The sequence below is a fragment of the Trichosurus vulpecula genome, chromosome 6 (assembly GCF_011100635.1).
Source record: "Trichosurus vulpecula isolate mTriVul1 chromosome 6, mTriVul1.pri, whole genome shotgun sequence".
NCBI lineage: Eukaryota > Metazoa > Chordata > Mammalia > Diprotodontia > Phalangeridae > Trichosurus > Trichosurus vulpecula.
The window spans coordinates 141,112,806-141,138,870 of record NC_050578.1 but is presented as its reverse complement, the minus strand read 5'-3'; the positions used below and the strand labels follow the sequence as shown (position 1 = coordinate 141,138,870).

General features: G+C 34.4%; 1 protein-coding gene across 1 annotated transcript in view; it reads right to left on the bottom strand.

Moving 5' to 3' along the window:
• LOC118854486 (centromere protein C-like) overlaps positions 1 to 26,065 on the bottom strand; it is a 68,402-nt gene that overhangs the window by 5,643 nt on the left and 36,694 nt on the right. Inside the window, exons 10-14 of the mRNA XM_036764856.1 lie at positions 24,926 to 25,229; positions 21,839 to 21,949; positions 18,782 to 18,861; positions 4,153 to 4,245; positions 1,747 to 1,842 (exon numbers count right to left, since the gene is read on the bottom strand). Coding sequence (XP_036620751.1) covers positions 1,747 to 1,842; positions 4,153 to 4,245; positions 18,782 to 18,861; positions 21,839 to 21,949; positions 24,926 to 25,229 — 684 coding nt within the window. The remainder of the gene's footprint in view (positions 1 to 1,746; positions 1,843 to 4,152; positions 4,246 to 18,781; positions 18,862 to 21,838; positions 21,950 to 24,925; positions 25,230 to 26,065) is intronic.

The window sequence follows — 26,065 nt, the reverse complement described above, 5'->3', positions numbered from 1 at the left end:
CACTTTCTGCATGATCATTGGTGTTATGCCACACTCCACTCTTACACATCTTTCTATTGCCTTTTGGGTCACCCTAGTTTTTATTCTTTAGAGGCTGAGCAAGTAATCTTGAAAGAGCTTATCTTATTCAGGGGAAATTAGAGGAGAGTTGTAAAGCAAATGCTTTTTCATAAATCACCAAATAAAAGAATAAGCATTTGTATTCTCTGTAACTGTCATTCAATTTGTGACTAAGGAAATGGTCTGCTTCAAGAACTATCTAAGGAAGTCTGCCTGATCCCTTTTCATTCTTTCAGTCCCTTCAATCTTTGCTTGACCATCTCTTTGATCTACCCTTTAACTGTGGGCTTAACCCATGGAATTATCCTGTAGTTCCTTCTCTTCCCTCTTCTTCTGAATGATCTCATGTTATAGTAAAATATCATAGACTGAAATCTGAAGAATATAGATTTGGAACTAAAAGAACTTTAATAACTACAGAATCCCAAGTCATCATTTTATAGATGACACACTAGAGGCAAAAAGGTTCAAGGGCTTGCTTATATTCTTTAGCCTCATTCTTCCATTTGAGCTTCAGGCATCCATCAACCATCTATTGGCTATTTCCCCCCGTATAATAGGTTAAAGAAGCATTACCTAAACATAAAGAGTGCTAGTTTTGTTTTCAGAGAACCTGGGTTCACACCCTAGCTCTGCTACCTAATACCTGTATGAGTTTATTTGGGTAAAATCTCATCTATAAAATAAAAGTGATGGACTAGAAGACCTCTAGGATTCTTTCCAGGTCTTAATAAATGATCTTCTACTACTAAGGTATCTCAAATTCATTATGTCTAAAAACAACTCAACATCCTTCCCTCCAAATCCAACTCTTTTACATTACCTTTCTTATTTTTACCAAGGGCACCATCCTTCCACTCATGCAAGTTCAATTAAGGGGTCATCTTCAACTTTTCAATCTCCCTTACTCTTCATATCTAATCAGGTGCCAAGTTCTGCTGATCCTACTTTTATATTATCTCCCCATCTATTTATTGTCTTCTCTCCACTTAGCACTCTAGTTAAAGGTCCTTATCACCTTTCACATGGACTAATGCAATAGCTTCCTTACTTGGTCTCCTTACCTCAAATCTCTCTGCTCCCCAATCCATTCCCCAGTTTCCAAAGTGATACACCTAAATTGCAGGTCTGTCTATGTCGCTCACCTGTTCAGAAAACTCCAGCAGCAAACACAAACTCCTATTTGTCATTTAAAATCCTTCACAATTTGATACTAGCTAATTTTTTACCTATTATTTACTTTCATGCACTCTATGTTCTAGCCAAATGGGTCTACTTAACTGTTCTTCATACACAACATTCCATCTTCCATCTCCATTCCTGAAATGCAGCAGTCTCACGTGCCTGGAATGTTTTTTCTCCTCATCTCTCTCCCTTAGCTTCCCTGGCTTTCTTCAAAAATAAGCTCAAATCTTACCTTCTGCAAGAGGCTTTTTGCAGTTACTCCTACTGCTAATGCCTTACCCCTAAGATTACCTTCAACATATTGTCTCATTAGAATGTGAGCTTCTTGAGGGCAGGAGCATCATTTTTGCCTTTCTATCCCCGAGGAAACAGAAAGTGCCCGGCACAGAGTATGCACTTAACAAATGCTTGTTGGGTGACTGATGAATGACCGAATAATGAAAAATGTCATAACAGTAAAATGAATCAGAAGTTAGTCTTGATGTCTATTCAACATCTTACCCCTAAAAACCATTTGTTCTCTTCCTGGGTCAAATACACAAGTTGGTTTTAAAGGATCTCCAAGAGACACATTCAGAGCAGCAATTGCTTTCTTTTCTGAAAAATATCATAAAAACACATAGCAAATATTTAAAACTGGCAAGTTAAGGATGCAGTCATTTATAATTAATTTCACATTGACATTATGGAAGACTATAATAACTATAAGAAGAGTCCAAAACAAAAGTAACCTTTTCAAATTCCAAGTGTTCAGTCTGAAGAAAAATTATTTAAATCCTCTTCTCAAATATAGTACATTAGAAAGATTACTGGACTGGAACCAGGAAATTTGTATTTTAGTCTTGACTCTCTTGTTGGCTAACTAAATGGCCTTGGGTAATTCACTTAACTTCTCCAGACCTTGATTTACTTAACTGTAAACTGAGAGGATTTGATATGATGATCTCTTAAAATCATTTCCAGCTCCAAATTTCCACAATTTTTTCATAATACCAAAAATGAAAGTATTTTTGCTAAGAATCAGATAAAAAGAATGGGCTAAAATGAAAAGGGTAACACCATTTGAACTTTCCAAAGTATCTTCAAAGATTTTTTTAATGTTACAAATAGAGAGTTCTTTTAATTCCTTACAAATGAAATAGAGCCCCACAAATTTAAGTGAAAATCAAAAAAGAAAAATGGAACATAATTATCAGAATGTAATTAGAATGGAACATCAATTATTAGAATAAAGTTAATGAAAATCGGAGGGTAAGAAAAATAAACTCTGAAGAGTCAAAATACATGTCACAAAGACCCTACACTAAAGCTCAAATTCATAGGAAAAACCCCATAAGCCAATTTATTTACTTTAGACATTATTCTAATATAAGATTGTTTATATGGTTTCCTAGCCCACAGTAGATTAGATGTTGTAGATTATAGGGAAGAAGGGAAAATGAGTTACTGCTAGAAGCAGGAATACTGGCAGGTACAAGTGTAATCTTACAAACTGACAATAAGGGAGAAAATAGGAAAAGTTCCAATCTAGAGCCATTTGGTGCCTTAATAGCTCCTCTTGACAAACACAGTAACAAAGGACTGAAGTTTATAATTATCAAAAACCATTTAAATTATGTTCAATATACCTCTTAAGGCAAGGACAAGTATAATTTATTTTCGAACGTTTTAACCAAAAGGTGCTAAAAATTTTTATACTTATAGGGATTAAATTACGTAGAAACTCATCTACATGGAAAAACTCACTCGTTGGAAACAAATGACATGTGACATAACAGGATCAGAGATGGAAAGGACCTTTGAAGTCATCTAGTGTAATCCCTTCATTTTACAGTTGAAGCAACTGAGGCTCAGAGAAGATTCAGAGTTACAAAATACTAAGGGTTCATACGTTCATAAACTTAACAGTTGAAAGTAGTCTTACATGTCATCCAGTCCTTGTGGTTCCTCCTGGCTTGGACAGGTGAGTTTTTTGTTTTATTTAGCTAGGAATTAGGCCACCATGATACTTTCTATCTCCATGTCACACCTCTTCATACCTGCCTTTCCTCACCATTCCATCCCCATCCAAGCGCCCCTTTATATGTACCATCTTTCCCCATTATAATGGTGGCTCCTTGAAGACAGGGACTATCTTCTTGGCTTTTAGAGGTATCCCCACCACTTAGCACAATTCCTGGCACATAGTGAACAGTTAATAAATGTTTTGTCTATCTATCTACCTACCTAACTAGTGCAGGTGCTCTCAAATTCTGTGTCGTTCACTCCTTCTGACATTCTAGTGAAGCCTAACAGACCACTCCTCAGAATGTTAAGTGTTTAAAACAGAGGATTCCAAAGGAAAACAATTATAAAATATAATTATCAAAATAGTTTTAAAAACAAGTTCATTGAACTAAAGGTTACAAACTCCTGCTCTCAACCAATTTAAGGATAAAGAAGCTGAAGATAAAAGAGGTCAAGTGACTTGGTAAAGGTCAAGGTATTAAGTGACAGATTTAGGAAGCAAACCCATGTTCTCTGACTCCAAACCCAGCATTCTTCACATTTTATGATGCTGTCTCCTCATATACTCCGACCTTCTTTTTAAAGATGAAGAAAACCAAAAGTCATAATAGCAGGAAGTGGCAGGGCTAAGATTCAAACCCAGATTTTCTGCCTCCAAATCCAGCAACCTTTTTGTTATACAATGATTTAAAGAAGGAGAAGGAGGGAAGGGAATAAACATTTATATTGTACCTACTAGGTGTCTGGCATTCTTCTAAGAGCTTTAGGCATTGTGCTAATTACTCCTACAAGGTTAAAGGGTACATTTCAAAATACTTAAAAGAATTTGTCAAAATTCTAATATTAACTATGAAAACAAAACAAAAAATGTCCAAAAGATTCAAACAATTAAGGTCATACTTTGTTCATCTTCACAAGAATCTGTATTAACTTTTTCCCTTTTTCTGGGTGAAACTCTGTCATTAGATACTGTAGCAATGACTGCAAATTCACCTAAAATAAAAAAGGAAGGTTTATCATTAATTTCAACCTCAGTCTTCATTACATAATTTTTACAATTATTTATATAATAGGAAGAAATGATTTTTATTGTCTAAAGTCACCAAAAGGTCAGAAGGAAGGGAGAAAAAGGAGAGTGTTTTGATAAACTACTTTTCTATTGCTAAAGATTTCTCATGCCTTCTGAGATTCAGTAGAATGTATAGAAATAAAAGGCACAAAAGATCATACAGTTCCTCTTAAAATGGAATAAAATACATTCCAATCAAAATTAAACATGGCTTCAGAGTGTACTTGCTCTCCTCTCCAGTATTCCAAAGGTTTCATTTTAATTCTTGTAGTGCGACGAACACCTGGCATTTTGTCAGGAAGGTCTTTTTATAGATGTTCAACAAAAACAGAAGGAAATAAAGTTACATATTTTGGACAACATGGAGCCACATCAGTTATTCCACACAGGTCTTCAAATATCTCCTTGAAATTAATTTCTTCACTGTAAAGACAAGCAACTTTGCAAGACATAAGAACTCTGATACTGACCAATCATGATTCCAGAGAACTAATGATGAAGCATGCTACTCACCATCTAACAAAGTGTAACAGACTCAGTGCAGAATGAGCGATAAATGTTCTGGACATGGCCAACGAGGGAATTTGATTTCCCTTATGCATATTTGTTTCAAAGATTTATGTTTTTTTTTCTCCCAATTTCTTTGGGGAGGGAGGGAGTGGGAAGGAAAAAAATTATTTCTATTAATTGCAATAAATTTAATTTTAACAATGCAAAGAAGAGAAGGAAAGCCAAAAACAATCACAGTCGAATAGCTTTGAAAGCAACAAAATGAACTTAAGATGTACTTAAAAAGAAAAGCAAGTTTACGTAATAGAAAATGAGTTTCCTGTACAATCGTCCTTTCCTGCTATGTATATGGAAATGCTAATCGTATTTCATGTTTGAATTTAAAAAACAGAAAAAAGAAAATTAATTTTTCTTATAGTTCTATGATTTTGGGAGGTAGCCTCCTAAATATTTACATTCTACAGTTGTTTTAAAATGAATTTCTCTATTACTTCTTGCTATCAGAGGGAAAGGGAATAATATATAGAAAGGCTGATAATTTGTATGGGTTTATTTTACACCCTGCTATTTTCCTTCTATCAATTCTTTCCATTTTAGGGAATCTCAAGAGTTATATCTATTTATCAGATATCCTGCAAAAGTAAGAATCTTGTTTCCTCTTTGTGCTTATTCCTTCAATTTCTTTTTCTTGTTTTATTGCTATAGCTACCATTTCCAGAACAATGTTAAATAAAATTACAGCCATCCTTGCTTTATCCTTCACCTTATCAAAAAAGCCGTTAGTTTATCTCCTCTCTATAAAATGCTAGTTCTTGATTTTAGACACTACTTACCATATTAAGAAAAGGTCCATTCATTCCTATGCTTTTTAGAAATTGTTTTTCTCAGACATGGGTATATTTTGTTAAAAGTTTTTCATACATCTATTAAGACCATCATGTTATATTGTCATAATTTTTGCTATTAATATGAAGTTAAAGAGGGTATCCTGGCATTTTAAACAACATACAAGAAAGGAATAAGAAGTTTGGGAGGAAGGACAGAGAAGCAAGACAGCTTTGAAAGTAATAGTTAGCTGAATTATATATTTGAAAGAAAAGGCAACCTGTATTGTAAAGAAGATTCCCAGTTTCATATATCATCTTTTTCTACTCTGGAAATTTTCTTTATGTATTTTTTCAGAATAAAAATTAAATTAAAAAATAATTTTTACTGGGAAAAATTTTTACAATCAGTGTCTCTGATAAAGGCCTGATTTCTAAAATATATAGAGAACTGCATCAAATTTATAATACAAGTCACTCCCCAATTGATAAATGGTCAAAGGATATGAACAGGCAGTTTTCAGAGGAAGAAATTAAAGCTATCTATTAGTCATATAAAAAATGCTCTAAATCACTATTGATTAGAGAAATACAAATCAAAACAATTTTAAGGTATCACATCACACATCAGATTGGCTAACGTGACAAAAAAGGAAAATGATAAATGCTAGAGAAGATGTGGGAAAATTGGAACACTAACACATTGTTGGTGGAGTTGTGAACTGATCTAACCATTCTGGAGAGCAATTAGGAATTATGCCCAAAGGGCAATTGACCCAGCAATACCACTTCTAGGCTATATCCCAAAAAGATCACAAAAGTGGGAAAAGGACTCACATGTACAAAAATATTTATAGCAGCTCTTTTTGTGGTGGCAAAGAATTCAAAATGGGATGACAAATTGGAACGGATGTTCATCAACTGCGGATTGGCTGAACAAGCTGTGGGATATGAATATAATGGAATACTACTTTACTGTAAGAAATGATGAGCAGGCACACTTCAGGAAAAACCTGGAAAGACTTATATAAACTGATACTGAGTAAAGTGAGCAGAACCAGGAGAACATTGGTACACAGTAACAGCCACATTGGGCAATGACTGACTTTGACAGACTTAGCCCTTCTTAGCAATGCAGGTGTCTAAGGCAACCCCAAAAGACTCATAATGGAAAATGCTATTCACATCCAGAGAAAGAACTTTGGATGGAGTCTGAATGCAGATGGAAGCATACTATTTGCTCTCCTTTTCTTTTGTTGTTTTATTTCTTCTTTGCCATGGTTCTTCCATTAGTTCTAATTCTTCTCTACATCATGACTAACGTGAAAATGTTTAATATGAATGCATAAGTAGAGCCAATATTGGATTGCACACTGTCTTGGGAATGGTGTAGGAAAGGAAAAGGGAAAAAATCTGAAATTTAAAATCTTACAGAAGTGAATGTTGAAAACTAAAAATAAATAAATTTAAAAAATAAGTTTTGCTATAAAATAATAAATGTTGTCTGAATAGTAGACAGACTGCTAGACTTGGAGTCAGGGATCATAAATTAAGGGAAGGAAATCGGTAGTCAGAAAGCCCTAGGTTCAAATCATAACTTTAATACTTCCTAGGTACGTAAGCTTACTCTAGTCATAAACTCTGCATATCAGTTTTCATATTTGTAAAACAGGGATGATAAGAATACCTGTATTAACCACCCACATGACTACTGTGAGGCTTAAATAAGATAATATTCAAAAGCACTCTACAATCTGTAAGGAATTTTACAAACATTATGTATTTATCTAATAATTTCAGTCAGATTGTTTTGTATCATATTATGTTACTAAAATTGTTTTCAATTTTTCATTGAATTCCTAGTTAAGTAAATCACCAAATTGTCTAGAAAGATAATTTTTACTCTTCTTCACCTATGATTATTCTCTTAATTTCACTGTCTTGGTGTGATTCTGATACCATACCAAATAAAAATAAACACAATGAACACCCTTGCTTTACATCATTTCTTAGAACATATTTCATTACATTCATATGCCATAAATTATCTAATTACTCCCCAACTAATGGGTACCCCCTTACTTTCTTTAATAAAAACAAAAATTGCTACGTTTGTATGCATACAGTCTTTTATCGGTATCTTATCTCTTTGAGATATGTGTTTAGCAGTCAGTATCTCTACATTAATGGGTATATACAGTTTAATGTCTTTGCAGGGACAGTTCCAAATTGCTTTCCAAGATGACTGGTTCAATTCAAAGCTCCAGCAATAGTTCATTAGAGTTCTTGACTAAACACCCACAACTGTCACTAACCTTGTCATCATTCCCAATATTTAGGTGTATAGTAAACACTCGAGAGCTATTTTAATTTTGATTTCTATTAGACATTTGTGATACTTTTTTCTCCATAGTTATGGATAGTTTAGATTTCTTCCCTTGAAAGATGTATCTTCCAATCCTTGACCATATCTGCTGGGGAATGGATCTTGTTCTTTTACATTTGCATGAATTCCCTATGCCTCTCAGACATCAGACCTATGTTAGAAATATTTGCCACACATAGTTTTCCAAGTTAACTGTTTTCAAATTAATTACGCTGATTTTGTTTGGGTAAAAAGTTTTCAAGTTTATGTACTGTGGAACATTTTATATCATTTTTGTAATTTCAATAAGACTCAGAGTCTGAACTGATTAACCAGAAGAAAAGACTGATCCTAACAGTCTTTTTGTTCTTTGAGTAAACTCAGAATACCTCTGTCTCATGTCAACAAGCCCAGATGGGGCTGATTTAAGAGCATTCATTCCTTCCTCAGCTCATGGCCATTAGGGATGAGAACGTTGACCCGAGACACTATCTTGAATTATGTGACTTTTTCTTATCTTAATATTTTATGGAATGTTAATGGCAAATTAAACACAGAGATCCTAGGTTGTAATTCCAATTGACACTTTGTCAACTATCCTGACTTCTTGTATTTACAATCTATTCCATTAAGGAAAATCCTCTTCTTGTATCATGGCTAAACATACATGGGGACCATAAAAGTGAGGTAATACAGACATGCTGAGTCTGCTAAAAATAATGTATATAAGTTTTCTCATTCATTTGTTCAGACAGAACTTATGCTCTGACTCCTTGTATGTACAAGTAAACTAACTCCCCTATGCTTTAAGGGAAAATAATAAACAATACGGATTTTTCTATTACCTAGCTTGTTTGCCTCCTTTATCCAACTTTCAGGTTTAACAGTACAAAACTATTCATTTTTTTTTTACTCCATCTAAACTTTAGTTAAGAACATTTCCCCATCAATACTGGTAGATTCTACTCTAATTTGTTTACGGTATTCCTTTTAACGTTTAGGACACATATCTACTTTGGAGCTTATTGTTTTATATGGCATAATATGCTGATATAAATTTAATTTTCCCAAGACTGCTTTCCAAGTTTTTCTGCAGTAGTTGTCCACTGTGAGTGAATTCTTGCCCTGATGGTGCCCTAGGGTTTAATAACATTATGTTACTGTATTCAATTGTTTCTGGATCTCACACACCTAATCTATTCCATTTACCAACTTTCCTAGTTTTAACCAACATCAACTTGTTTTGATGATTACTGGGAAACCAGCTCATTAACTGCGTTTCACTTGGTCAAGAACAGATGTTCTGAGTCAGTCTGGTGGGTGTGAAAACACAAAAGAAAACCATTACTATCATAAAATTAAACCACTTACAAAATCGTTTGTCCCCAAATAATTTGCACCCATTATATCAGGTTCACATTTGTCTCCTAGGAATTTAGGATGCCATTTTTGCCACCATGACTACTTTTGCATACAATTTATGTTAAACTGATGTTAATGTTTCTTTGAATGTCTGATACAATTCACTTGTAAATACAATTGGTCCTAGTTTGTTTTTTCCTTAGTGATGTGTGGGATGAAAGACCCTCACCAATTAAATTTATGATAAGGAGCCATCTCAGGGTGGGAACAGAAATGAATTTTATTCAATTCTTGAGAATTGGGCGTTCTGTGCTAGCACAGAGCAGAACCAGCAAAGGAGGTGCTTTACAAGAGGCAAAGCACCCATAATTATAACTAACACAAGAGGATTCCTGCCCACCCCTGACCCTTCTCACCATCGGTTGGGAGGTGGGCTTACAATGTGAGCATGAAAGCTAGACAGAACAGGGAAATTGAGGCACAGAAACTCCATTTCCCATTTTAGTTAATGATTACAACTGAAGTAACATCTATAAATCTAAAGAAGGAGAATACGATAAGGGGAGGGGGAGATCCTCTCCATTCTTTACAGTAGAGAAAAACAGGTCATTATGAGCCTGTTCTTACTGAGCAAATCTTTAAACCAGAACCAAAAGAACGAACAAAAAGTTTCAGGTAAACTTTCCCAGAGGTTGAGCCATCAGACTCTCGTGGCCTCAGAATTTTTTTTTCACTTTCCCATTTCTTGATTTTTAAACATTTCTTAGTATAGATATAGATATATATTTATACATATCTTCCCTGTGAAGTGTTCACATTTTATTTACTTCACACAATGAGTTGCATTTATAACTTAAATTTCTTTTTCTAAGATTTAGTTATTTAAATTCTATATTCATTGTTCTGGTAATATAAGCATTTTATATTTTTGAGAATATTCATCCACTTAAGTTATAATTTTTACTAGCATTTAACAATCTCTAAAACTAGTTTCCAATAATTTCCTTTATCCCTTTTTCATGTTATGAGGTGGTTTTTTTAATTGGCAATTGTTTTTCCTGTCTTTGGGGTGATAAAGTTATCTAAAAGTTTATTTTATGCCTTTTTAAAAAACATTTATCAATTGAACACTTGTCTTCAAATTTGTTTCTCTCTTCCTTTACAGAATCGCCATTTTTGCATTAAGCTGTTTTTTAAACAATTATTGCTTTTCTAGGTTTTTTTCCCTTTTTTTGTTGTTTTTTCTCTGTGGTGTAGATGAAAGTGTTTAAAAATATGAAGTTTTGAGGCAGCTAGGTGGCACTGTGGATAGAGCACTGGGTGTAGAGTCAGCAGGCCTCAGACACTTACTAGCTGTGTGACCCAGGGCAAGTCACTTAACCTCACTGCCTTCTGTATTCCTCACCAGCTCCGCGCTCCCCGCTCCCCCCTCCCCCCCAAGAGAGTAAAAAATACGAAATTTCCCCCGAGGGCCTCTTTTGCTACATAAAACCCCAAAGGCTTGATGTTATCTCAGTCTTCTTTCTTTGAGGAAACTGTCTATTGTTACTTTAATTTTTTCTTTTAACCATCAATTCTTTAGGATTAATCACTATTTTAATACTTTCTTAAAATAACTTTTATTAATTAAAATTTTTCAGTTCTAATCAGTAAAAGATGTGTTAAACATTTCTGCTTTTCTACACTTGTTTACGAGATTTTTTGTGTGTAGCAAATATATTCCTTTCTATTCACATTCAGAAATCACCAGAGATTTAGAAGTCATTTTTTCTAAAATTTTATTTAGGTCTATGTAATTTTATCTTTTTTTGTTAGATTTATCTAATTCTCAAAATGCCATACTGAGATCCACAACTATTAATATATTTCTGTCTATATGCAATAAAATTAACTTTTCCTGTAGGTACTTAGATGCTATATGGCATCTGATGCATACATTTCATTATGTATGCTGCCTCTAAGTAGAATGTAGTTTCCCTGCTTACCTCATGATTGCCCCACCACTGCTTTTTCTTTATTCATTTGAAGCACAATAAATTGTACTAGAGTACCCACTTTTTAACCTTTCTTAAATCTATAAAACAGAACAGAAACGCTCCACCCCTAAATTTGTTTTCCTTGGTGGCCCTTAACAACTGAGAGCTGGGAATACAAATACAAGCAAAAAAGCCTCTGCCCTCTAGGGGTTTGACAGTATGGAAAAAGCTGGGAAAGGGAGTAGGTAGAAGTTACCCAGTGAGAGTGTGTGACGGAAAAGTCCAGGGGAAGTCAACCTGATGGAAAATAAAGAGAATGCTAGCCTAGGAGACCTCCAAAAATGGGAGCTTCTGAGAGGATCCTTGTAATCAGAGGGAGGGGCCCCAGGGGCAGAGGGTACTTCCAAGGTGTGAGATCCAGGGCTAAAGTGGTTTTCCAGGATAAAGATGTTTCTAAGTCCAGAGAAGTGTAGCCTGGTGGGAAATGAATCTTATTTACCTTTCCAAGTTTTTCTTTCCTCCTATATTTATGTTTTAAAGACTTTTCCTGTTCTTGTCTTTTCATCAGTCATATTCCAATAATAGTCCTCCTTTCTTTTTAATCCTGTAAGATTACATTCAGTTTTTCCAGGTAAATTATTCTTGGGTGTAAACTATTTTCTTTTGCCTTTTGGAATTTACTATGCCAAGATTTTCTCTTCTATAGAGTACTTAAAACATAGCCTTATGTGATCCTGACTGGTTTATTGGTATGTGAAAAATTTGTTTTTTTCTGTAACTTTCATGCTCCCAATTTTGATTAAGACATTTCTAGATGTTTTCAATTTGGGGTTTCTTTGGGAGCTGATCAGTGAACTTCTATTTTCACATACTATATGGTACTAAATAGTTTCTCGGCAGTATTCTTTTATGATTTCTTGAAATATGATAACTAGACTTTTTGTTTGGTCATGGTTTCATTTCTGCATCATCCCTCCTTAGCCTATTTTTCCATATCATCTATTTTTTAAATCATACATATCTTACATTTTTCTGTTTCCTCCCTGTAAAAAATGGTGGAAGTTTTGTTTCTACAACGTTGAAGGTATATCCCCCTCCCCCAGTTTTAGCAGAATGTAAGTTAGATGACTGATTGAAACCAGTTCTAATCAGAGCTATAATCTAGCAGAGACCAGTCTTCTGATCAGGTTAAAGGTTAGAGGCTTGTACACATGCTTAAGGAGCTGTTTGAGGGAGACATGATATAGGCAGTTCAGGGGAGTTATATCTGGCCAATGAAGAGCCAGGCAGGAGATTTGAATTAGGAGTCAATAAAAGGACCGGCACTGGTCTGAGTCCCTTGTACTCCCCTTACTCTGTTCAGGGGACATACCCATTTACTCAGGAGTGAGTGGGATGGTGAAGCCCTCTCATGGAATCTGGATCCAGTGAGTTGAGTGGAATGAATGGGGGTGGGGAGCTTTCAGCATGGCTCAGGGCTTCTGATTGACAGCTAGGCCTAAGTTTTGAGTTACTAAAATCACCTGAACTGTGTCTTCACCAAATAAGGAAAAAAGTGTGTTTAAGAGTTTGGCATTGGCTAAATTGTAGCTGGGGTAGGAGATTTCTGCGAAATTGTGAGCCTGGACTCCACCAATGAGAGTAAAAGGCTAGTGGGGGCGGGGGGGGGGGGGGGGGGGGTAGAATTGTTGTCCTTAGACTATAAGGCTGGGTTCTGCCCTCTGGGCCCCACCTCTCCCTATCGACTATCGCTTTGGAGACCCCCTTTTCCATGGGATCGTAATAAAATTCATTTCTACTTTCTACTTGAGAAGCCTCTGAGTTTAATTTTAAGTTCAGTTTTTGTCCCACACAGTTGGAATAAATGTAAGGTATAATTAAAACCTTCCTGGTTTTCCAACGAGTATTGTTTATTCCTAGACTAAGTATGTTTCTAACACCCCCCAATCTTTAAACATCTTTATTCCATTCTATTTTATAGGGAGTTCACAACTTGTATAATAATTACCTACCTTTTATTCTAAGCTATTTATTGTCCTTTCAATTCTTTCTCAGAAATTCTAATTTCACTTTTTTCATTATTTAATCTATTGTTTCATTTCTTCTAACTACTTCTAGAGTTGTAACGAAGCCATGTTTTGTTCTGAGGTTCTAGCAGTACTTGTGACGGTTTCTCTCTTTTGGTTTTATCTCAGTTGCTCAACACAAAGTATTTCTTGATCTTCTTTTACTTACTCATGTAATAACATTGTCATCAACGATTAATTTATCATTAAGAAATTATTAGTATTTATTATTTCATATTAATATATGATTAGATATGATTACATTAATAAATACCATTTATATAGCACTTATTATGTGCCAGACACTATGCTAAGTGCTTTTAAACTATTATCTCATTTAATACTCACAACAATCCTGGACAGTAGATACTATTTATTATCCCCATTTTATGGATGAGAAAACTGAGGCAAACATAGGTTAAGTGACTTGCCCAGAGCCATATAGGTAGTAAGTGTCTGTGACTAAATTTGAACTCAGGTCTTCCTGTCTTGAGACCCAGTGCTCTATACACTGTGCCACCTAACTGCCCATATTAAAACAAAGATACAGACTCTGTACTAGGGCCAGACTCTTCTCCCTCCCCTACAATCTTGGATGGGATAGAAAGTCTTTGGTTCTGCACTCTCTATAGTCTAGAAGCCATTAGTGCTGGAGGAGAGGATGGGAGGGAAGGGGAGGAGAGGGGAGGAAGAAAAAAGAGAAGAAACTATAGGCTCTGGAATTAAGGTGGTACCTGTCCCTTGCATTTCTGGAATAGTTCTTCCTCCTCTAGCAGCCAAAAAAAAAAAAAGCATCTGTCAATTATTTTTAATCCCCTCCCAGAGGTCCTATAACAATGAATAATTTTGCCCTCTCTCTCAAAGCACAATTACCTGCACCTAACATTCAATATAAAGTCCCCATTTCCTATTATAGAAGATTTCCCTTTCCCCATGAGAGTACAAGGAAGAAAAGGCAATACCTCTTACAGACTCCAAACTTTATTTTAAAGGAGTAACCATCAATACAACTTGCTATTGCCTGAAAAGTAGATCAATGGAACCAACTAGAAACATTCAAGGGACAATAAGAAACAAAAGAATACTATAACCCAGTGTTCAATGAATCAGAAAATATAAATTTCTTTGAAAAGAACACCTTATTTTACAAAATTTGTTTTTTTCCCCAAGCTTTTTTTCTCCCAAGCTTTCTAGCTTGGAAAACTAGAAAGCAGTCTGGCAGAAATTAGGCTTAGACCAACTTCTTATACCATATTCCACAATGCATTCTAAATGGATGTGAACTTGAAATCAAAGATTTTACAATAAATAAATTGGAAAAGAAGAGCATATGCTTCTCGGAGCAATGGGCAAGAGATGTATTCCTGATCAGAAAAGGGATGTAGGAAATTACAAAAGACAAAATGGATAACTTGATTACATGAAAGAGAAAAGTTTCTGCACAAAATTACTATACCAAGGTTAAGGGAAGCAGCTGAATGGGGGAAATTTTTTATCAAATTTCTTTAATAAGTATTTGTTTTCCAAGATATGTAAACCATTAAAGACACACAGGTATATGCACATGTGTGTTACATATGCACACATAAATGTATATATCTATACGTGGCAATATTGTGTGTGCATATACATATGTATGTGCATGTCAGTTAATGTAGTATACACATGCAAGCAAGTATGTGTGTGTATATTTTGTCTTTTGATTTAGGATTACTAAAAAATATAAAGGGAAATTACTGGATGAAAATTCAAATTAGTGGTGGAAACTATGCCCTTTTAAGCTTTTAGATGTAGAATGGTCTATTCTAGTCAGTAGATAAGGTGCTGTACTTGGAGTAAGAAAGACCTAGCTCCCAATTTTAGGTTGAAATACTGCCTCAAATACTTTCTTACTGTGTGACCCTTGGTAAGTAACTAGCTCTCTTGGACAATGTCATCTATAAAATGAGGGGGTTAGACTACATAGCCTCTAAGGTCCTTTCCAGCTCTTAACCTCAGTAGGAATACTTGTGTATTAGTAAATTGTCTCTAAGAGATTTTGGATAAAACAGAGTACAGAAGTTTTTCTTCTACAACTGTAAAAACATTTGACTCAGTACAGCATAAGGAAGTCTTAAAGGTTCATCTCCAATAAAGAGCCGTTTGTACTTATGTTAAGCTTATCCAAGATTCCTCCATAGAAGAAATCAAAGAGACAGCTTTGTTCAGTAATAATCAAATGATCAGCAGTACCAAGGGAAGAATAAAACATGAAAGGGGAACCAAGCTAATAACTAAGATAGGATTTGAAACAGGGTCTTCCTGAATCTAAGTCCAGTATCATTCTGACAAATGCTCATAACTGCAGATACATAATGAAAGCAGAACAAAGGCCCACAATACTACAAGGCCAATTCAACAAAATTCACATTTATTCCAAGGAAATTGACCCCCCCCCCAAAAAATTACCCAGGAAAAACAAAACAGATGAAAAATTCAGCATTCAACTGGATGGGTAGTTCAATTGAATTAGTTTCTCGCTACATACTGAGGCAGGTAGGTGGCACAATGGATAAAGTATGAGAACTGGGAGTCAGGAAGACTTGAGTTCAAATCCTACCTCAGACACTTAATAGCTACATGACCCTGGTCAACTCACTTAACTTGTCTCAATTTCCTCATCTGTAAAATGGGGATAATAACAGCAATTACCTCCCAGGGTTGTTTTTAGGATAAAAGAAAATATTTATAAAGCAACTTGCAAACCTTAAAGTGCTATATGAATGCTAGTTCTTGTTATGGTTATCGTCATTATTATTATCATTATATATCTTGAATAGGAAGAGACTAAGTTGGATTGCACTAGAGAAACTGCGTATCACTTGCGTATCCAGAAACTGCGTATCCAGAGTTGCTCCCACTTTTTTTTTAACTCCAGATATTCTCCCAATGATGTTATATGGCTATGAGTAATGGAATACCACAATCTCCAAAAAAATCTAAATTGTTGATCCAAAGACAGATGCAAAGAGATACAGTCAGCAAAACCGGCCTGAAGTACATTTCCAATGATGACTTTCACAGAAAAAGTGGTCTAAGTGGTATCATCCAAGAAATATTGGTACTATCTTGGTAAATTTAGTGCTTGTCAAGTTATAATGAAACAAAGAAAATGTGAAGGGATGTAAGCTAAGAAGTCCAGCCTCAATTCAGCAGGCAATGGCAAAACCACTGAATGTTTATAAGTAGGGGAATGTCATTATCAGATTTGAATTTCATGAAAGATTTATGGAAAAGCACAGATAAGAATTACATGCTACAGCTAGTTGTGGTATAACCAAAAGAGCACTGGTTCTAAAGTTAGAGGACCTAAGTTCAGATCTTGCCTCTGATGCTTATTATATAGGTGATCTTGAAAAAGTACTTACTCTCCCTATGCCTTGGTTTCTGCAGGTATAAAATGAGGAGGGTGGTCTCTAGACCATAGGTTCCCAAAGTGGGTGATATTGCCCCCTGGGGGGCACTGAAAAAATGACGGAGTGTAGTAGCCTCGGGAACAATTGGGAGGTGTTGAATAAAAATAAGTGGGTGGTGGAAGCATAAGGAAAGAAGAGAATTTTGAAAAACCATTTCATTTGCTGTAAAATAGAATTAAAGTCATAATGATTGTATTATTTTCCAAACAAACACACAAAATGCAAGTTAGAATGCATCATTGGTCAAGTCCGCCAACAGGTCTTAACAAGCAAGTGCTTGCAGGCAAGTATGTGGCGCGTTGTTGGGAAGCCCAGCATGCATCAGAAAGAATATGTGAGTATAATGATCTGTTTACAATACAATACTATATGGTTACATGACACAATATTGAGTCATCAAAATTTCAATGCGGGGGAAAAAACCCACAAATTTATAATAAATTATTAAATTTAAAATGCATCATTTAAAAAAAAACATTTGGGTTTTTTTGAAATTATGGAATTTAAAAAACTGTTACAGGGTTAAAGAAAGTAGATTTCCAGGAAGACACTGAGTAAATTGTTTTTTTTAAAAAGGGGACAATAGGTCAAATAAGTTTGGGAACCTCTGATCTAGACAAAAGGTGCTGAACCCAAATACAAAAGAGGGCCACTAAACCATGCATAAGGATCTCTGAGGGCTGTATACTGATTTAGAAAAACACAAGTTTTATAGATGTGTGTGTGTGTGTGTGTGTGTGTGTGTGTGTGTGTACATACAGTGGTTTAGACAACCTCTACAAACCCTTCCAGGGTCTGCGATATTATAATTCGTACAGTTGGATTATATATGTTCGTTACAAGGGAGATGATCTAATGCTGAGGGTTGTGGTAGGGGTTATAGGTATAGTTTATAGGTCAATGAGTAGTGATATATATAGGAAAAAAGAAAGCATTAATGCAAAATTTTTAAAATGTTAAATAATCAAGTCAATAAGCATTTATTAAGTGCCTACCACATTCAAGGCACTGTACTAATTGCTAGGGATGAAAAAAAGGGCAAAAACAGTCCCTGATCTCAAGGAGCTCACAGAAAAATGTATCACCACTTCCCACTATAAAAGTGTGTAAAAAGGAACATAAATAGAACAATATTGTCACTAGCTTGTTACATTTTATTTAGAGATATACATATAGATATATATTATACTTCTTTTTAAAAAAATACACTAAAAATACTCTACTACAGTTCTTATGTAATCTTTCTTGTTCTTTGCACATAGAACTGTTTCTATTAGTTCAACTTTAAAAAATTGTAAGTGATTTAACATGAGTGATTGAAATGGATTGAAGTGAAAAGAAAATACAGGCATACAGGTACAAGGGAGAGGTAATGAGGGTATGAATTAAGAAAATAGTGAAAATAGAAAAGAATAGATATGTTTAACAGATTGATATAGAACTGTAATAGATCAAAATGTGATTAGAAATAGGAGTGAATGGAGACAGGGGTCTGGGGAAAATGAGGGAAAGTATAATTTGGTAGCATTCAAAAGGAAGAATAATAATTCCATTAAGAGAAATAAGGAAGAATAGAAAGATAGGTTTGGAGTAGAGATGATGATTTTTTGTAATATACAAGTAGGAGGTGTTAGTAAGCCCTTGAGAATGGAGGGTCAAGAACTCAAGAGGTTTTAGAAGGAGGTGGGTAACAGGTGGAAAAGATTTGTTAATCATAGAGATGATAGATGAAGCCATGTCATGAGAAGGATGAACTCACCAAAAGTAATAGTATGAAGAGAGAGTATGGGGCCTTGATCATATAAAACGTATTATATAAAATACCATATCACCACTGAATATTTCTTTACAAGGCTCTACAAATTTAAGAAAAAAAAAAAGAGTAAACTATCATTGACTTACTTGTACCACATTCCTGTTCATCTCCAAAGATTTTGTTGTTTGTAGATGTTAAAACATTACTCCTTAACCTGGCTGGTCCACTTTACAAAGGGAAAAGAAAAAGAATTCTCAAAATCCAAACTGTTTTAAAAAATGAAAGTTATTCCACTCTTCAAGAAATATTATAATTTTTGTTCTTATAAATTAAAAATCGATAGAGAGAAGAGCATGCCAAGAATAATACTTGCTGAAAAATATTTTTACTTCTATAACTGGAATTAAATACATCTGTACAAACAAACACACTGAGAATAAGAGAAACTAGATTAGAAAAAAATTATCACATTGAAAATCTCTGGATAAAAGTCTGATAGACAAGATATATAATTGTTATAAACATACAAGACCGAGAAACAAGCGGTCCAAAGTCATAAATAGTCAGTTTAAGAATAGGAAATACAAATTCTCAAAAACCTTATGCAAAATTGTCCCTATTAATAAGAGAAATGCAAATCAAAACAACTATGAGGTTTTACTTCAAACTAATCAACTCAGCAAACTTGAAAAAGACATGAATGATATATGTTGGAGGAATTATAGGAAGAGAGGGAAGTAGCAAAATATCTGAAAATGACATTTTTTAAAATATGCATTAAAATTTCATAATTGGCTATCATAAAAGATAAACATACTTTTATGACTTTTAAGCTCAATTATGTTTAAGTTACCTTTATATCTTCCCTTCTACCTACTATACTTCATTGCATGTGCCTACTCAAATGCCTCAATACGCTAAGGTTACAAAGACTTGTCAAGGGCTATGTCATTGAAAATGGGCTCTAGTAGTAGAGGTTCTACCACGATGAAAAGCAAAGTCTTTCCAGTCCTGAATTACAAGGGATAGCCTGCCTAAGTGAAAAAGCCCTCATCACCACTACACTGGCCACACTAGCAAGCCTAAGAGTAGACAATCTGGCAACACATATCAAAAGCATTCTTAATAAAGGCATGAAAAGGAAACAGCTAGACTTTCACAAATCTTATTCCACAGCAGATCATAATTTTACAGTGGCGCAACTGGCTAACTGTGGAATTAAATAAAAGTTCCAACTATGTTTACTGACTTTAGAAAAGGCACGTGATTCAGCAGAACAAAATGTCACTTTTAAAGGCTTTTCCCCAGCAAAATGTCTCCCATGAATATAACAAAACAACACAAGATTTTTTGAAAGATATAAGAGCAGAGATAACATTTGTTCAGTGACCCTCAGATTATTAATATTAAGTGAGGAATAAAACAGGGAGGTTTCATGCTCACCAATTATGATTAATACTATTTGGGAGGATGTCCAATGTATAGTCCAAATGGAAGAGACCCTGTAGAATGAGTCCCTCTGAATATTGCTATTTATGAACTAGACTGTTGTGTTAACATCAAGCCCCAAAACATTGCAAAGCCTCTTAAATTGGATGCATAGTCACTCAAAAGAGTTTAGCCACACATAAACTCATGAGAATAAAGAATATTAGAAGCTATATGGGCAAACCACTGAGCAGTTCTATACACATCTTAGAAAAACCCTGCAGAACAGCAAAAATCTGCACACAGAATTGGTGAGGAAAAAGAGAACTGATTGTATTGCCACTGTGAAGTCACAAAGTGTTTTTAAGGACCTTTAAACATGGGCTCTTCTTTTCAAAATCAATCTTCTGGTCAAAGGATAGTTATTGAATATCTCTTGACATTGAATAATCTCTTAACAACCAAAGGCAGGTCAAGCAAAAGGTTAATGGAGTGACAAATAGTAGGCATCAAATAGGCAGCCAAAGAAAAATTGAATGGAAAAAGCAATATGAAGAATACAGGGTGTCCCTAAAGTCTGGACATATAGGCCAAAATGCATATTTTAAAATATTTGGAATGTTAACAGTCCTTAGCTCCCTTGAATTCTTTTTCTGGGGTATGCTAAATGAGAAGGTGTACTCAATGAAAATCACAGATGCAACACACTTGACTGAACACATAAAGAGTGAATATGCTAAAATCGACGGCAATGTGGAATTATTGCATTGACTTCACATGAATCTTGCAAAGTGCATCAACCTTTGCATCACAAATGATAGAAATCATATTGAAGATGTTATCTGTTAATATCCCAATTAAATAAAACGTTGAAAATTTCATTCATTTCATTTCTTGAAAATATGCATTTTTGCCTATGTGTCCAGACTTTAGGAATACCCTGTATAATCAGGGATATGTATGACAATAAAAGGAGAATGTCAATCACACAAGAGTGACAGATAAACAATACAAAATCCAAGTGTTCTCTTAATAACCATAAAAATGTGAAAAGATATAGAACAAAGTTCCATGTAGTAGATTGGACCTTCTTTGAGGGATATGGACAAGAGATGCATAGGATGAGAATACACAGCTACATTGTAGAGGTCTATGAATGATAGCAGTAGCTACGTCATTGAGATCACAGATCCATGAATATGTCCAGTTATGATAAAAATGAAATCAATTCTGAAATTACTAATGTGAAAAATCAGAATTGACATTAAGTTCACTTCTCATATGTAATCTATAACATTTTTAGATAAAATGTAAGAGTTGTAACTAAAACAAAATGGCCCTGCTTTAAAGCATTCCATGAATGCACAACTCAGTAATTTAATGTAAAAATTTTAAATGTCTTTTTTTTTAAATCATGTTTTCAACCTCTTCAGTGTTTAAAAAACATGGATCTAATAAAGCTTAAAATCTAAATCACAACTTCTAAATTTAAAGAGTTGGTCACAAGTGGTCCGTGTAGTCAATTCCTACCTTCTTTTCTTTCAATTGGATACATTCAGTCCACCTTCCCAACTTAGAGCCAACCTATCTTCCTCCTTTCAACATTTAGTCAATCTCCATTATCTTTTGCTGATACAGCAAAACTTGTGACAACCTTGGTCTGTCCCCCCCAAAGCATTTTAAAATGAAACCATAATTTTAATTCACTAAATCAGAAAGAACATACTATTGGACATCAAAGGAGAGGTTAATTTTGATTATCTAGTGACCAATACCTATCTTCCATAGTTGAAGTCACAAAGGTTTTAGAATCTGATGTTGGCATTGTTGGTGTCAGATTTGCATTTTGAACATCATTGATATTTTCCTTAAGGGGTTCTGCAGTACTGTGGAAATAAAAGTTTTAAACTGCTCATACACATAAAACCAAACAACACACTATGTACAATAAGTGACATTTTATCATCTTACCCATTCCTTTCCTTCCTGACAACTAGTGTTCAGTATACTTTATGATGGGTACTCTGCTCTGGTTTTAAAGATTAGAGCTGAGTAAAGGACTCGATTCTAAGATCTTCAAGAGGGTTTCATCTTCAAAATGGCAGGAAAATTTAGAATTTTGGTTTTAAACCATTATCTGGCAAGAAATGAATACCCTGGAACTAACCTACATAGGTGGTTTTATTCTGCTTGGGTAGTTCTTTTCAGAAATACTCAAGGCCAATTATGTTTATTACCCATTAAAGTGAAATGGCAATTTTTTAATAAGGAAACTCAATTCAGTTCAACAAACATTTAATATTAAATGTTTACAACAATCAAAGTATGTGCTAAAGAATGGGGCACAGAAATGAAAAACAACACAGCCCCTACCTTTAAGGAGCTTACAGTCAAATGGGTATGTACAATATGTATAACCCCCTACAAAAAAAAATACACACACACAAACACACACACACATTTCTAAGAGAAGGACTAGGTGTGTACAGTTTTATTTCACAAACTGATTTATTTTCACATGTGAGGAAACTGATATCTACGTATTAAAAAAAAGAAACCAATTCAAGCAAGTTAGTGTCAAGACCAGGACTTAATCCCAGGTCTTTTGATTTCATATCTAGTACTTACTGTTTTGATTACAATAGGCTAAGGTACATGGTCAATATACAAACTTGCATCATATACCCTTTCCTAGTCTTTAAACAATTAAAGCTCATCGCCTACCAGAGACATGTTCAACTTGATAATTAAAGTGCTGTTTTGAAAAAATAAACTTTTCAGACAACTTGGTCTTTTTGAATACTGCAAAAGGTAATTTAGCAACTACAACTTTTGAAATTTAAAGATACCTAAGAGAAAAAATGTATAAAAGTCATTTTCTTAAAATTTAAATAAATTTTAATTGAAATATTATTAAAAATACTTTTTATTAAAACAACTAAATGTATGTTTTGAATTAATATATTGATTCTCAAGGTTATACTGGATGGATATTATAATAATATCGTATTTAAAAGTATTTTCAAATCAATCATCTAGTTTTTCTCCTGCTGGTCTGACTAAAAAGGGAAGGGTGGTAAATTAAAATATAAGAAAGAAAATATTTCATAAATAATTTAAGCAGAAATTTTAGAAGACTGGAAGGGCTTTCCATATGAGCCAGAGGAGACTGTGCCTACTGGAAAAAGCTTAGCTAAACTTAGGAATTAGACTCAACATCATATTGGCAACAGAAGAAATGACACATGCATATATACAAATACACCCAAATATATATACATATACAAATATACATTTACTTATACATATATATACAAATATATATACACACACATATATAGATATACACACATACACATATACACACATGTAAATATATACACACTTTTCTAGTACTGTTATATGTTTATATGTATACACACATATGTATATTACTTAGCTAATGAATATTTATTAAATATCTACTATATGCCACAAAAATGCTGTCATATTTTGGATATATACATACATGTACACATACACATAAAAAACACCTTTCTGTCTGACTTTTGGGTGCTCTACCACAACAAGTACTTCTATGATTTGATTTTATTTACAAACGCACACACACACGCATGCAGACACACGCACGCGCACGCACACACACGTTTACACACACTATTTTTTTTCCTAGAAAGTATTATTTTACTGTATTAAATTTTTGGTGTATTCCTTTAGTATATTCAAAAGTAACACTGTCAGAAACTACTAAGTCTTATGTAAAATCCTGCTTTAGTCTCAACTGTAACTTGGATAAAAACAAAAAACATCAATAAACTTTTCGAAAAAAAAAAAGTCCAATATATAAAATATGCATAATAAATATCCATTGCTTTTAGTGAAAGTTGTCTTTACAAGAAAATGTTCCATAAATATCCATAACTAAGATACTATTCATGGCCTGATAATTTCATACCTGCATCATATTAAGTGAAGAAAACCTACTGAGTCAAGAGAAATGGATTCTAAAGCTGACTGAGCCAGTAACATGCTACATAAGAACAGACAAGTCATACATCTAGACTTCAATGTCTGACTATTTCTAAGGTCAGATATTATTTTTAAATAACTCATATGACAAATCATCAATTGCCCCAGAAATCAGAGACCTTGGTACAAATCCCACCTCTGACATTCATTTACCACTTATGTCACTTAAATGCCACAGGCCTCATTTTCCTAATCTGTAAAAGAAAGGTACTTGACTAGATGAACTTTTGAGGGCCCTTCCAGCTCCAGAATCTAGATTTATGAACCTATGATCTTATACAGGAAAAAAAAATTAATCTAAACAATATTTAAAGGAGTAGTAATTCATTTTTTATGTCTATACTGGAAGATTACAATTAATAGCACAGGCAGGAGCAGCTAGGTGGTACAGTGAATAGAGCACCAGCCCTGGAGTCAGGAGAACCTGAGTTCAAATCCGGCTTCAGACACTTGACACTAGCTGTGTGACCTTGGGCAAGTCACAACCCCAATTGCCTTGCCTTCCCCCCTCCAAAAAAAAAAAAAAATAGCATAGGTCCCCTATTGCAGCTTCACCCCTAACTTGCCAAAAGAAAGTTCCTTAACCTTTCTTGACCTTGGTTTCTAATCAAAAAATAATACCTCTCCTATCTATCACATAGTATTATCATAACATAAAAGGAAACACCTAATACGAACATGTTTAAAATTCCTAAAAAGAAAATATCTGTAAGCTCTGAAGCTGCACTGACATTATATCAAATAAATGAAACTTACTTTTTGATGAAAGAGGAAGAATGTGGAAATTGCATCGGACCAATTATAAGAAACATTGTATAAATAATGGATATTACCTAGAACAGGCAACGTTTGTCTTTCTTGGAGTTTCTTTCAGTGAACCTTCTTGTTTTTCTGATTCAGGAACTGTGTGCACCATATCACAATTTTCATCACTTGAATATGATAATTTCTTTCTTTTTTGTTTCTTTGGAATAGATGCTTCTTTTGGCTTGGCACAAATAGAAGATTTCTGTTGTTTGAGTAGAATAGTTCCTTTCCCCAAAGTCTTGATAGGTATCTTTTTTGTTTCTTTAGATGGTTTGGGGTTTTTTTTATGGTTTACTGGTAACTCTAAAGTAGGACTGTAAAACACATTGCCTAAAAAATTTAAGGATAATCTGAAATTAACAAGCTGTGGTCAACACAATCAAAAATGATTTACATTTATGCAGCACTTCACAATATTTGTAGTACTCTACATTGCAAATCAGTTCTTAAGGTAGGAATGGTTTAGAGCAGGGATGGGGAACCTGAGGGCTCTCAAGGCCACATGCCGCCCTCTAAGTCCTCAAGTGTGGCCCTTAGATTGAATCCAAACTTCACAGAACAAATCCCTTTAATATAAGAGTTTATTCTGTAAAACTTGAACACAGTCAAAAGGCCACACCCAAGGATCTAGAAGGCCACATGTGGCCTCAAGGCCACAGGTTCCCCACCCCAGGTTTAGAGGAAAGGAAAATGATTCTTAAGTCATTGGTGCAAGTTCCCGCTGTGATGTCTCCTAGTTATATGTAGCTGGGCAAGTCACTATCTATGAACCTTAATTTCATCACTACCTATTACTGGAAATGTTATTATGCACCTTACCTACCTCACATGATAGCTGTATGGATCAAATACCTAATAAATATGAAAAGCACTCTGAAAATAATAAAATGCTATCCAAATATGACATTGAATTCAAAATACTTCTCAAATGTCTACTGGATGCAGAGAACTGTGATAACCTAGGCTCTCAAAAAATTATGAAAAAAAAATGGCTCTTCAATTTTTTGTCATTAAGAATCTTTAAAGCTGCAAAGTCTCAAGCAGGAAAAAAAGAGAGGAAATTGAATACTCCACCTTCGGTACTATTACATTAAGCTTCAGTATTGTTACTAAGTTCTTCAAGGTGCCCATTTACCAAAACATTGGTCATCAAGTTGTCATGGGGA